This window comes from Neltuma alba, unplaced genomic scaffold, assembly GCF_004799145.2.
Source record: "Neltuma alba isolate B1F8T4 unplaced genomic scaffold, ASM479914v2 tig00003850_pilon, whole genome shotgun sequence".
NCBI lineage: Eukaryota > Viridiplantae > Streptophyta > Magnoliopsida > Fabales > Fabaceae > Neltuma > Neltuma alba.
In genome coordinates this window covers 4,446-19,398 of record NW_021633446.1, presented here as the reverse complement: position 1 = coordinate 19,398, position 14,953 = coordinate 4,446, and the positions used below count along the sequence as shown (strand labels likewise).

The 14,953-nt window shown below is 38.0% G+C and overlaps 1 protein-coding gene across 1 annotated transcript; it reads right to left on the bottom strand.

Annotated features, from left to right (window-relative positions):
• Positions 1-6,248: 6,248 nt before the first annotated feature.
• LOC114742657 (glutamate receptor 2.9-like) lies at positions 6,249-8,213 on the bottom strand. The gene is made up of 3 exons (XM_028930871.1): positions 7,960-8,213; positions 7,003-7,421; positions 6,249-6,676 (listed from the first exon to the last, which is right to left on the bottom strand). Exons 1-3 carry the CDS (start codon positions 8,192-8,194, stop codon positions 6,263-6,265), a joined length of 1,068 nt encoding a protein of 355 aa, XP_028786704.1. The 5' UTR covers positions 8,195-8,213; the 3' UTR covers positions 6,249-6,262.
• Between the last annotated feature and the right edge of the window lie 6,740 nt (positions 8,214-14,953).

Genomic DNA, 14,953 nt, shown 5'->3' with positions numbered 1-14,953 from the left:
AGTTAATTGATTAATTTGAGTAAATTAAAAAAGTTTGTTGAGTTAGTTATTTGTAATACATAGATATTGTCTTTTCTAAAATACATTTATCAATCATGTATTAACTTTTTTTTTTTTTTTTTGATACACTTGAAAGGGGAAAAGGCTAAACAAGACTAGGAGACGCAATGATCGTCTGCACCGCAATCGAGCTTAAAACTTGGAGACCCATTGCACCATTAAGAGCAAACTTTGCGAGGGAGTCAGCCATTCGGGTGTCCTCACGGCTGACAACCTGGAGTTCTACTTTCCAATTCCATTCGAGCATACTCTGGAGTTCCTGGATGACTTCTCCTTCAGTGTGTAAGCTGCTGTCACCTCCAGCGATAAGTTGAATGGCCTCTGTAGAGTCGCTAAGTAATATAATCTCACGCTCCCCTAGGTCCCAGGCTCGTTTAAGACCCACCAAACAACCCCATAACTCTGCCGTGAGGTGGTCCCCGTGATCTAGCTTGTGAAGAAATCCCTCCACTAGCTCGTTGTTGTGTCGTCTTAGAACACCAGCACAGGCAACTGTACCTTGGGTCACCGAGAAGGCCCCATCAACTTCCACAATCAGCTTGTCACCCATATCTGTATTCACCTGCTGTGACACATGGCGCTGAGTAGTGTTCATGTTTATTCCCCGCAACTTAGTTGCCGTGAGTTTCATGCAAGTCAGTATCGCTTGCGCTTGGGTTGGGAGAACGGAAAACTCGGTCACCTTGTTTAAATGAGTTAGTTCATTTCTAGCCCTCCAAATCAGCCAACACAAGACAGAAAACATACACTTCCATTCACCCTCTATTTGGCTGACGTTCCTTGAAAGATTCAACCGGAGCCAGTCCTGGGTTTCAACAGAGAAGAACCTGTGATAATATTCTGGTTTAACAAAGGGTTCCCAGAGGCGTTTACTATCTGGACAATCACGTAGTGCATGAAGTTCATCTTCCACCTCGTGTTTGCATTTATCACAGAGACCGTTATGATGGAGTCCCCGTTTTAGTTTGCGCTTGTTGGTAATAAGGCGCTCGTGGTGGAGGAGCCAAGTAAAAGTTTTACAGCGTTGAGGAATTTTCATCTTCCAAATATTCTTCCAGCTTATATGGGTGGGAAGGCTTGGGGGGTTTAGAACAGCGTAAGCTGATTTAGTAGAGAACGTACCACTCTTATGCCATTTCCATCGAGCTACCTTACCGCCCTCCCTATCATCCTTTTCTTCAATGCCCTCCTTCACATGGTTCCAATTGCTCTTGATTCCTCTCCATGTATTTGAGCCAGTTTTTTGAGCATTGATATGAGGAATAAGGTCGTTTCCACAGCCATACTTGTGACGGATCACTTTAACCCAAAGGGCATCGCGTTTGGTAACTAGGCCCCAACCGAGCTTCATCATGAACGCTCTATTTTGCTGTTTAATGTGCTTCATACCAAGGCCTCCCATTTGTTTGTCCATGCAGATACCATCCCAAGAGATGAGGTGCATTCTTCGCTTGTCATCTGAGGAGCCCCACAAGAAATCTCGGGCTTGCTTCTCAATTTTCTTGCAAGTGCTATCCGGGATGTAGGCCGTTTGCATAGCGTAGGAAGGCATAGCATTTATTACAGAACTGACAAGAGTACCACGTCCAGCAAATGATAGATTATTAATTTTCCAACCACTGAGACGGCCTTTGATTTTATCAATAATAAATTGGTAGGTGCTATTTGAGACACGTTCATGGTGGAGGGGAGCCCCAAGATATTTTCCAAGATTAGCAGTCTGCATAAATCCCAGTTCCTCACTAAGCTGGTGAGCTCTAGTGTGGTTGACATTTTTGGAGAAAAAGACTCGAGTTTTTCCTTGGTTCACTTTTTGTCCTGAAGCTTTGCAAAAATTTTGTAGGCACTCCTTAATAACCGATACTTGTTCTAGACTAGCCTCTGCAAAAATCAACAAATCATCAGCAAAAAACAAATGGGATATAGGAGGGCCATACTTACCTAGTTTAATGGCTCGCCATCTCCCAGAGTTCAATTCAGCTTGTATAATGTGAGCGAGTTTCTCCATGCAGAGCACAAACAAATAGGGAGAGAGTGGATCTCCTTGACGAAGTCCTCGAGAGGGATTAAAGATATTTGCTTTGTCGCCTTCCCAAAGAATTTGCATCGAAGGAGAGGATATACAAGAATAAATGACATTTTTAATCGAATTGGGCATTTTAATTTCATCAAGGCAAGCTAAGACGAAATTCCAATTAATCCGATCATAGGCTTTCTCCAAATCAATTTTTATTGCCATAAAGCCTCTTTTTCCAGACATATTATTCATTGAATGAATCACCTCCTGCGCCACTATAATATTATCTGAGCTTGTACGCCCCGGAACAAAACTGCACTGGTTAGGAGAAATAATTTGAGGAAGAAAATTCTTCATCCTATTAACCACCACTTTAGTAATAATTTTATAGATCACATTGCACAGACTAATCGGTCTAAAATCCCGAATAGTCTCTGGATGGTCTTTTTTAGGAATAAGCACAATAAAAGTATGGTTAATATTTTTAATAGATGAAGGATTAGCAAAGGCTTCTCTAACTAGCTCAATAATAGATTTACCTACCAATCCCCATTGACTTTGAAAAAATAAAGCATTTAAACCATCAGGGCCAGGGGATTTCAGAGCGCCCATGCTAAAAAGGGCAGCTTTTACCTCTTCTCCATTGATCTCTTTCGCAAGTTCTGCAAGATGCATAGTCTCGAGCTCAGGGTAGGAAACTCTATTCTCATTCAACCTGTCATTATATCCATCATCTTGAAACAAGTTAATAAAGAAATCAGTAGCAACCTTTTTTATTACCTCAATATTGTCTGTCCATTCTCCACTATCTTGCCTGAGAGCTTCAATTTTATTGCGTCGTCGCCGCCCATTAGCTCTTGCATGGAAGTATTTGGAGTTTTTATCACCAAGATTATACCAATCACATTTGGCTTTCTGAGCCCATAGAAGTTCCTCCTGAATGATCACCTCTTCTAGTTCTAGCCAAAGCTTTTTCTGAAGTTGTTCCAAAGAGGAAGATATACCGGTATTGGATATAGACCGTGAGATGCCCTCAAGTCTACCCATAAGTATACTCTTCTTTTTTCCAATATGGCCAAAGACATTTTTGCTCCAATCAATGAGTTCTTTAGTGAAGCTGTCGACATTTTCATTCCAGTTACTGTTGTCCTTCCAATTTTCCTTCACTAACCTGCTAAAGTCATCATGGAGAACCCAAGGTGCATTAAAACGAAAAGGTCGAGAAATAAAGTTCTTAGGGAACATACCATACCGAAGCTGGAGCAAGATAGGGCGATGGTCTGACTTAAACCATGGGAGATTTTTGACAATAGCATCAATAAAAGTGCTCCTTGCTCTTGAGTTCGATATAACTCGGTCAATTCTGCTTTCACACTTGTCCCTTTTCCAAGTGAAAAAAGGTCCCGAGCAACCCATATCTGATAATTGTAACTGGCTAACCCAATTGCAAAAATCTCTATCCATCGGGGTTACTTTGGCTGCATTGGATTTGCGCTCATGATAGAATAGGGTCGCGTTGAAGTCTCCTCCAATAAACCACGGCCACTGATTACCTGGGTCAAGCTGGGTGAGTTTACCCCACAAAGAGCGACGGATGGTGCTATTCGGGCTCGCATAAACTGAAGTAACATAAACTTTGTCGTCATTTTTTTCAGCCACCACGTGAATATATTGATCGTTCACTTCAAGAACTTTGATAGAGAAGTTTTCGTTAGTCCAAGACACCCATAAGCCACCTTGAATCCCGACGCATCAACAATTTCGCAATGTTCAAACCCAAGCTTTTTACTGATTTGTTTTGCTTTATCGCCACCAGATTTGGTCTCAAAGAGTGCACAAAAGTCAACTCTATATTTTTTTTTAATTTCTCTAATGAGTCCTGGAAAAGCCTTGGACCCCGTTCCCCTGCAATTCCAAAAGATACAGTTCATGGTACTGAAGGTATAGGGGAGTTCATGCTTATAGACCCCTTGTTGCTCTCATGAGAAGTAGTCATATCACCGTTCAGGTTATCTGGCTTTTCAGAGACGTGTGCGCGCGTAGCCATGATCATCTCCCTGTCGGAGTAACTCCCATTAGGTGAAGTCGAGATGGATGTTAAAACAATATCCATAGGATTTGAGGTTTCCTGAGTAGTCATCGTGTTATTTGATCTCCCTTCCAGTTCCTTGGTTTTATCAAACTCAGACCCGTTCTCATTAACATTCAAGAGTGCCGCAAAAGGGTTTTGAGCTTGCCAAAAGTTTGATATCACGTTCGAGGGAGGAGACGCAATGGGATTGTTGGTTTGCAATTTAGGTTGACTTTTCCTTTTATCCGCCTTGATGTTTTTGTTTTTAGAATTATTGAATTGATCCACCGGGACCCACTTCATATTGGTTGAGAATTCCTTCCCAAAATTTTTTGGGTTTCCATTACTTGCATGCGAGGATCTCTCACCTTCTTTCCTATTCTGCGACTCCATATTTTTTGCTCCCTGAATGACGCGATCCTGAACCTGATTGATAGCTTTCTTCATGATTTTCTCTTGGTTATTAATACCAGATCCTCCTTTTGCATTGTTTCCTAATTTTTTACCTTTTGACCGTTGCACCAGGTTCCAGACCCCAAGGCCCTCCGTCGACGGTGCTGCGTGCTTGCCGGAAAAGTCTTCTGCTTCCTTATCCTCATTTGGGCGCTTCGGTATTCCGCTTTCCGACACGTTGTGGCAAGGTGCCTGATGAGCAGGTGGGTCATTTGGTTCCGAGTTCAAGTCCACATTGACTTTAGCAATGTTTCTTGATCCATCGACGTTGGCTTGTTTGGGGGCAACGGTTTCTTTGGATATTGGAATTTGAGTATTATCTAGACAGTTATCTCTATGGTGACCGTACTTACCGCAGTGAAAGCATATTAGGTGTAATCCTTCATACTCTAGGATCCGTCTCTTCCCAAACACGTTGATGGCTGATTTTAGTTTTTTCCTGAGATCCAACTCAACGCAGATTCTAGCAAAACGTCCTCTCTCACTAGCATAAGTGATCTTGTCAACCTTCAGAGTCCTACCGATCAGTCTTCCAATTAACCTCAGGCTTTCATTGTTGAAAAACTCAAGGGGGAGCAGGGGTATCCGCATCCAAACTGCAATTTTTTTCTGAAGTTCAGCTTCCCAGGGATCAAAGTTGGGTCTCCAGCGTTGCACAATGAGATAGTGATCTGCTATCATCCAAGGACCCTCTTGATGGATCTGGTTCATATCATCTTCATCTTCAAATGAAACAACGAAAAAGTCATTATCTAGGTCCCTTGTGGTGTATGCATGTTTTGTCTTCCACAGGCGCGCGAGGTTCTGTTTCATTAGCCACAATGGAATAGATTTGCCGAGGAGTTTGACAATGAGCGACTTCCTCCATGGAGCGCACCAACGTTCATATTCCTCTTGAGGCACTCTAAGGGTCGGGCAGTCCTCATCTTCCATCTGATCCTGGTCTTGTTCGGCCACCCCATTGATGAAGTAGCCTTTCAAACTTTCGAGGTATTCATTCCAGGCATCATCAAATACCCGGCTTCCCTTCTTGTCACTTGAAACAGCATGTTGCATTCCAAGCAATTTATCCCTAAATGATTCAGCTTCTTCCTTCGCAGATTCTTCGCTATTGTCACCTTCTTGTTCACCGCTCACGTTCTTGTATTTTTTCTTTCGCCGTTTGGTTGGGTCACCATCCTCTTGGATGCCACCGCCACCACCAGTTTTGGAGAGAGTTTCAGTCTCCATTGGCAGCGATCTTCTCTCTTTCGTTATTGTTACTTTCTCATCAATCATGTATTAACTAAAACTACTATTTGATTCAATATTTAATATGTGCAATTATTACAAGGATTACTTTAAAAAATAAATAAATATGAGAGAGAAAGTAGATTAATGTATTATATTTAGGACTAAATTGAAAGTCAAACTAATTCTTATATTAAGGACTAATTATTATGTTAAGGACTGAAGGTATAACATATTTTCCTTTCCTACTTGAATAATTATTAAAGCCATTGTAACTGTTTTTGGACAAGAAAATAATGCAAATAACTCACAAGAAAAAAAAAGAATCCAGACATGGTATCATAGACCTCAACTCTAATAAAAAACTCGAACGTTACTTTTTACAGCCTAAAACTAATATCTGCCATCACTGCGCGCGCACGCGCACACATTTACACGGGCAATGTTTTATTATCTCCTCCATTTTCTGATCCGATATTTTGTGTGTCTGCAGAACATTCTTCGTCAACATTATTTCTTGTTTCAGAACCTTCCTCTAATGGACTTAATCTTGCAGAACTCGGACTCAGTAATCGTTGGCTATCAACCTTTGCGAGCATTTCAGAGACTAGCAAAGCCAACAGTGAAAGAATCCCAATCACCACGAACAAACCTGCAAAGCTGTAAGCAGTAAGACTGGGACTAACGTCATGTGATGGTGAATTATATAGGTCTTCTTTTCCATCATCATCATCGCTGTCTCCAAAATATGTCTCCTCAATCCTTTTCATTATTACATTACTCTCGGTGATATTTAATATGGCTTCAGAAAAGTATGCGGTTAAGTTGGAGCCCTTACGAAATGCCTGAAAAATCATTCAAATGATTCAACGGAGACATGTCACAAATGGCAGCCTTAAATATAAATGAGACGACAAGAGAAGCACACTTACCCTGCTGCTGTTACAACAACAACGCTAGCTATGTATTATATTGTCAATATATCTGAATTTAGAAAGCATAAATGATTTGGATTTGTTTTAAATGTTATATTTTAAAAAATAATTTCTTTTTTTTTTAAAGGTAAAATATAGAAACCTTCAAAACAAACTTTCAACTCTAAGTTTTAAAAAATACAAATATAAAAAAATTAAGTGTATAAACAAACCAAAAAATAGAGATAGAAACTCACAAAACCAAATCCACCATAATGGAGACTAGTTCCAACCACGGCATAATTCTTGGAGCCATACCGGTGGAGGAAGGTCTTAAAGTAGGGAGACTCATCAAAAATAGCATCGACTCCATCATTATGGCTTCCTTTGTCTAAAGCCTCCTTATATTCTTCAATGCCATAGTAATTCTTCACCCTTGACTCATCACCCATTGTCAATTTATTGACCAACAAGTCTCCCACAAATGAGCCACTTTTGTATCCAACATTAATGTTGCTATCCTTTATAACATCGTTCTCACTAAGGTACTGAGGTTGTAACTCATGCACTATTAAGATCGATGATAAGCATGCTGTGTAGCTTTGCATGAGCACAAATACCAGTATCAACCACATCATCAGCACAAACCTAGAAGAAGTTTTGGTCAATGATTCTCCTGCAAGTAGTAAACAAATGCAAATTTGATAATTGAACATAAAAATATAAGTAATAAATAACTCTTTTAGATAAATCATATAGACGTTTCTTAATTTTGTTGAAATTATATAGATTTCTCTTTTCATTCTTATAACTAATTACATTTTCTCATGCATTTTTATGGCTGTAAGTAATAAGAAAAATTGGAGATATGTAAAGTTTCCCATTAAAAATTTTATTGATGAGAATAACCTAATGTATAGAATTTGTAGAGTATTACTACTTCCTGTATATAAAAATTTACCAGGCTTTTCTGGCCAATAACCCATATTATAGATTTTATTATATATATATATATATATATATATCCTTTCTCTGAAAACTAAAATGTTTATGTATGTCTCTGAAAGAGGAAATGATCAAAGCGTTACTTCAGGGAGAAAAGAAAGCTAATAATACAATTAAACAAATTACATCGAGGACACAACCATATGTATATATATTGAGACCATATGTATATATATTGAGAGGGACAGAGAGCAGGGTTTAATACTCACTTTTTGGAAAAACTGCTTGCACAGCAGGAAGCCACAGGACAGAACCCCCTGTAATGCATCGTTTCCTCCATGATGAATTTTCAAGTGTTGAATCTTTTCTGACATTACGTTCCATGAATAGTATGATAGCTCCTATAAAAGCAGAGAACATAGCGATAGACAACCAAAGATTCCAACTAAACGGTCGTACAAAACTCCACATATTCAACCGTGGATCATGGATTTTCACAAGCATCTGCACATTAGCTAGTTTATATGGTAACGTAAAATCTGCATAGTTCGACCGACTTGCCAAAATCGTCACGTCTCCCACCACAGCGTCATACTATTAATTAACGGAAAAGGGAAATGAAGATGTTGAAGTTAATGTCGTTGTGCGTTTTGATGGTTATATGGCACCAAATAGAATGAAGAATAAATTCAGAACGCCATGCAAACAGTGAAGAACGCATTCATATAACCGACCATGACTTCCTGATTGGAGAAAAACGCGATTCCAAGCCAAACAAGGGTAAGATAAAACTTGCAAAGCAATTAAGTTGGTGTCGAGCAAAAATATTAACCAACACCATCATAAATATTTGAGCTGTTTGGATGTACACAAAGTTAGGTTGGATTAATAAGCTTGGTGTCAAGTTTAATTTTAATCGTGCTTTAAAATTATGTTTAATTTGGTGCTTAGAGGAACGGACACGCCTCTGGATTTTTTTTTTTTTTAGTCAGCTCAATATACGTAAGGTGAAACCAACATGAACCATGGAAGTAGAACTCTTAAATTGTAGTGGTGCTGACATGGAGAGAGAGGATGAACCCGATCCCTATGAAACCCATGTTCATAGAGACGTCGGACGTACTTTTCTCTCTATTTCAGCAACAACACACTGAGATCTCGATGATGATGATGATGATGATGTGTGTGTGTGTACAAAGCATCTAACCTTTTCAGAAAGTTGGGAGACGAAGGCGTCATAATACCCAGCACTGCTTCCTCCACTGGGGTCTGCGAAAGCTCTAAACTCGAAAGAAACATTGTGATGTAGACGCAGGTACGCTATTGCATCATTGAAGACGTCAATAGAATAGCCCCTTACATGGATGACCTGATTGTTATTAGTAGGATCGATTTGCACAACATTCACAAACTGGGTGTGGCCTGGTTCATAAGGAAGTCCAATGATCAACTTCTTCCCTCCCAGGAGTGACCCTCCATCATCATCTCCAGCACCAATCGGAGCAATTAACAACACAACCGGAGAAATCATAATGAGGAAGCCGTAGCAATAGTAATTTGGGTTCGCCATCTGATATACATGCGGTAGGAAAAGTGAAGAAATAATTAAGAAACTAGCTAGTTAGTTTCGAGCTGGTTCTTGATTGCTGCCACCTTAGCTTTATTTATACAGTTATTTTAGCTAATGAACGTGCCTATGAACTAACTAAATGATGTCAGCCTGCAGAAAGAAAGCATAAGCATGCTTTGATTGATTCAAGCCTGATGAAATGTTCCGGTCCAGCCAGCTGTCTCGCGCGTTCGCTGAAGAATCCATTGAAGGTTGAACCTAGAAATTTTGAGAAAGACCAAATACTTCGTCTTTGAATACTTCTCGCAATCGTTTTAATGATGAAAACATGCGGCATAATATAATTATTTCGTAAATAACAACTTAATTTATGTTATTCAAGTTTTTAGTATTTAATAGTTGAGCTTTTATTTCTATGTTAAATAAAAATTTAAGGAATAGTAATTAAATGACAGCATTTCATTATGCTTTTTTAAAGTGTGATATAAAATTTAAATAATTTAAACTTAATAAAAAATAGTCTAAACTAGATGTGGACTCGCATGTTTGCAAGTTCTAGATGAACGATGCTTACCATTGATTATTTTAATTAGGAAAATTAATTTCTCAGCAACTTCGTTATAGCCATCCGCGAGATAATTTGACCCGAGTGGCCGAGAGGCCATCTTAAAGTCGACCCAGTTCAAAGTGTTCATTAACTACCTTTGACCCGTCCTCCTACTAACGTCCAAAGAGACGGGAAGCAAAACGCCATAACATGCATGAAAATATTTCGAGCAACTGTCCAATATATAAAACCCATTTTGTAGCATAAATTACATTATAAAATGGGTTTTATATTTAGAATCGGAAGAGTGATAATTAGATAAATGCATAAAAGAAGAGATTTTTAGACATTTTTTTGAAAAGACTTTTATATGATTTTTTGACCCTCATTTAAGGCAATGTTTGAGTATCTGCACATGTAAGAGCTGTCTTAGAGACTTGACCCTAAAAACCAGAAAGAAAGAGATGTCATAGAGAGAGTTTTCCTTGGTTATCTGCTCTGCCATCTGATCCAATTTCTTCTTCTTCCTCTAGAACCTTCCTCTGATGAATCAATTAGTTCTTGGAAACCTCTAATAACCTCTCAAAATTCCTATTCATTCAACTTGTTTTAGTGCTCTTTTGTTTGGTTTGGAAGTCAATTTTGTAGGAAAAAGCCTGAAGTGAGTAAGGAATGGAGACCAGAAGTGGAGAGGCTAAAAAGAGACCAATCACCGCGGCGCATGGGAACAAATGCCACAATAGCTTTAATAGAGAGGAAGGAGTGCACTTCTGTGTGAGACACCACGGCTCCTAACCATATTCACCGCGGCGCCCAAGCTATCCCAAAGGAGCCCCTGTTCGGTGTAATCCGCCGTGGCCTATGATCACACACGCCTCAGTGCCAAAGCTACTTCCAGGAAAGCCATTCTGTGTAATCCGCCACGGTGGATGACAACATACGTCGCGGCGCCTGACCCCTCGCAGCTGTGCGTTTTATGATGTAAATTAAAAATTAGGGCATATACAGGGGGAGACTCGGTTTTGCCATACACACTTCGGCTTTGGGGCAATTTTAGAGGCTTGCTATGCTAGGGTTTAAAGCTTTAGAGGCTTGAAATCTTTGGGCTCGAAGCTAGAAGAGATTTGAAGATTTTTACTCGATTTTTCTGGGTTTCCTTCTTCTTCCCTTCTTGTTTCTGTAATGGCTAATAGCTATTCTTATAGTTGTGACTTCTTACTAAACATGTATAGCTAAATCAGTTTTTCTAAGGTTATTTGATCTATTATATGGATTGAGACTTGGATTTACTATCTCTTGAGTATTAATGATAATATTCAGTTGTTTTTACCTTGTGCTTAATGCTTCCTTGTGACTGGCCATCATTAGGATTGATTGTTTGATTAGTTTAAACTTGAGATAGTTAAATTAATCTGTGAACTATTGATAAAAATGTGCTAGTCAAGAAATTTAACTGAGTAAATAGACGGTTTGTTAATAGAACATAAATGTATCTGTCAACCTAGCATAGACATGTTGACAAAGGGAGAATAACCTTTTCTTTAGATAAAGGTTAAAAATTATCTTTATTGTAATCATGGTGATTGGATTCTATAAGCAACTAAATACTACTCAATTTCTATTTACATGTCACTTGTATAGAAAAAATTTGTTTTTAAATATAAGTTGCTTGTAGAGCATAATTAATGAGCTTTCTCCAATTTTACTCTTACTGATTTAATAAATACAAAGAGAGATAAAGTAAATAAGTGAGAAAAACTATAAAATATATCTTTAGTACCCTTTCTTGAATAAGGACAAATATGAAAAAAAAAATTAATACATTTATTGATCTGTGGGCTTAGAATACAAGCCACTTATAGATAGGAATAGACTGCGAGGGAAAAGATAAATACGAACCTAATCTATTAAAAGCCTGCCTATAATCATTAATGCCATAAGAAGCTGGACTCACCTAAAGTCGTTGCCTCGTTGGGTTCCGAACGGGTAACTTCTCCAAAAACTTTGTAATGAAGAAGAAGACGGTGAGAAAAACAGCGAAAAATAAAAATGGAAAACAACATGAAGGTGGGGATGAAAGAGAGTGAGCAGCGAGCAGACCTTGAAAAATGAGGAAGAATGAACAAAAACCCCACCTTTGAAACCTCTCGTCTCATCCTCTTCTTATTCCTTGAATTTTTCCGTTCAAATCAAGCAATTAATACTAGGTCATTGTTATGTTGAGCGCTTTTAAGACATATTTTTAGCAATCTCACCCAAGGTCATAAAGGCATCCCAGAAAATTTCTTCCTTAAACCTGTAATTAGGCTTCTCTTTATTTTGGCAAAAGTGGAGCTACCATTGGCAGCGACCCGCTCAACGAGGCAGACAGAAACAAGAGAAATAAAGAAACAGCGGATATGCCTCAAGAAAGTAAAAAGAGGAAATGAAGAGAGAGAGAAGGGATGATGAAAGTATATATGAAACAATGAGCGTGGTGGAAATTTTGAAACTTGAAACTCAAGTCTATCATTGTCATCAAATAATCTTGCAGCACTCCCCATACGTGAGCCAGAAGTTCTCTAGTATAAGCTGTCGCCGTTGTTGTGAACAATTAAAGAAGAGAGGAATAGTTTGGATGTGTGAGTTGGCTCGGCTAAAATGATTGTATCATATATATGTTATACTGATTTTTTTTTTATCTCTATCAAAATGTTTTCAGCCAAGCATACCTACGTGGCCTGAGATCTGTGGATATCCGGGAAAAAAATTCTGATAAAAAAGATGAATTTTATAAAAGTAGAAAATTATACAACTAAAGTTGGAATAACAGAAACAAGGGAATGAAAAGTTAACACAATATCAGTTTTAAAAGAGTAGCAGCTAGAAAAAGAGTAAAGCAGTGAAAACATCTTTTTGTAACGTGCCAATATTGAAATTTGAATGGACAAAAGGATCATTGGGCAAATTCTTCTGGCATGTGATGACATTGATATGATTCAAGAATGTTGAAAAAGTTGGCTCAACTTGAGTAACCCAATGCAACATTAGTTTCAAACAAGAAAGGCAAAACAGAAAAGGATATAAAGATTGAAGTTTCACCTATCTGAAAGTCTATATTTCTTTACAACCAAGAAAAATTGTGGTAATACAAGAGGCATGTCTTTGAATCTTAACCTTGCACATGAATATTGTCCAGTGCTATGCAAATCTGCGAATGTTCTGAATGCAGTCGGAGTTTAGGTAGAAAAGAGATAGGAGTTGAAGGAGGAGCTTCAGAATTACTTGAAAGATATTTCTAATTATAAATTTTTATTAGGTATTGAAAATAGTCTTGGAAATTTTAAATGACTTGTTCTGGATTGTTTATACAACCTTTATGAACAGTCACATTTTGCTTAGTCCAAAACAAATTAACAAAACGCCATATAAGATGAGGCTTATATAGTTCGGTAATCAAACTATGCTCTCTTTTTCCTTTTTCCCCTTTTTGGTTTTGGTTTAGACGGGCCGAAGCCCAATACAGAAACAACAAACTAAATAGAAACCAGTTGTGGGCTTGAAATGCCCTGTTAGGATACGCCACAAGTCAGTTATAGTTATGTATGGTCTCACGTTAGGAAAAATCAGCATACTTACAATAAATAAATTAAATGATAAATTTTAGTATAAGAAATGATAACAATATCTATAATGCTTACTTATCATTGAGACATTTTAGTAATTGCAGTTATTTCTCGGGATCTCATAACGATTTGCCCTGGAACTTAATCATAGCTGTAGTATTGTTAACACTTTGTCACTTTTAGCCTATAAATACAGAACATGGTTCAGGAATTAAATCAAGTCACTTGGTCCATTCACCCGGATTACTCATATCTTCACTTGGTATCATTCAGCTGCAGATTTTTTTTTTTTTTTTTTCTGGAGGGGAGTATGAAAAGAGAGGAAGTTTGAGATGGGTGGTTAATTTCCTTGAAATTTCGATCGATGGTGATGTTGGCATACAATTTCCTCGGAGGGCCCTTTAAGGCTTTAATTTATGAGACTTTTGTGGGGATTTAGTACATAGCATGATAAATATAACAACAAATGACGCAAGTGATATTTATAGGTTGTCTTGTTAACGTGGTCATCTGTTTCCGCGGACAAAAGACAAAATTAAGCTTGACTTTTTGCGGCGAACATTAACTTGTTGTGGCAGTAACGAGACTTTTTTTATCTTGGCCTGAGCTGAAGTTACCAGATTGAAGACGTAAAGGCCAAGGCATATTTGGTTGGAAAATAATACAGGGAAAGTGAAGGGAAAACGTTTGCGTCCCTTTGAAAATTAGTTTATTATCAGTAAAAGAAAAGCAAAATAATAAAAATATGTTCAACTGATCTGTTCAAGATTTTCAATTTTCCTTGACAATAATGATTTTAGGTTTTCTCATATTGATATAGGTTTTCACTTGATGGCAGCTAGTTAGCACAAATGGGAGATTCCATCTAATTTCAAAAACTCGCTCCGCACTTTATCTTGAGCAAAGTAATAATTCATTGACTCTCTTTATGTGCTGCTGATCGATTTGTGTCATGAGTAGATACGGTTAATTTTCAAGTTTGCAGAAACAGTCTAAACTCTTTTTTAACTCTTTAGGACCCATTTTATAGTGTAACTTACATTTAGAATCAGAAGAGTAGATATGTTCTTTTCTATTATTAAATCCATTATATACTTTGCTGTGTACAGATGTAATATTTTTCTCCACAATAAAGTAATGCAAATTAGTCACAAGAAAAGGAGAGAGAAAAAAAGAATCTACACATGGTATGATAGGCCTTGTTAACTCTTAACAACAAACATGAATACTAAAACCTAACTAACGAACGGGCACCGCAAAAATGGCCTGCCATCACTCTATACAAACACACTTACACAGGCAATGTTTTATTATCTGCTTCATTTTCTGCAGATCCAATATTTTTTGTGTCTGCAGAACATTCGTTGTCAACATTTCTGGTAGAAGTTTCCTCTAATGGATTAATTCTTGTTGAATTCGGACTCAAAAATTGTTGGCTATAAGTCTTTGCGAGCATAACAGGTTTTCGCCATATATGATTTTCAGAGACTGCTAAAGCCAACAATGAAAATGTTCCAATTACCATAAACAAACCTGCAAAA

What these genes read in the sequence shown, in the direction of transcription:
- LOC114742657 (XM_028930871.1), bottom strand. Translation starts at nt 8,194, where the DNA reads ATGCTTGTGAAAATCCATGATCCACGGTTGAATATGTGGAGTTTTGTA. An exon ending in GCAAGCAGTTTTTCCAAAAA is followed by an intron (nt 7,422 to 7,959) that starts GTGAGTATTAAA and finishes TACTACTTGCAG; the next exon opens with GAGAATCATTGACCAAAACT. An exon ending in ATTATGGTGGATTTGGTTTT is followed by an intron (nt 6,677 to 7,002) that starts GTGAGTTTCTAT and finishes ATGATTTTTCAG; the next exon opens with GCATTTCGTAAGGGCTCCAA.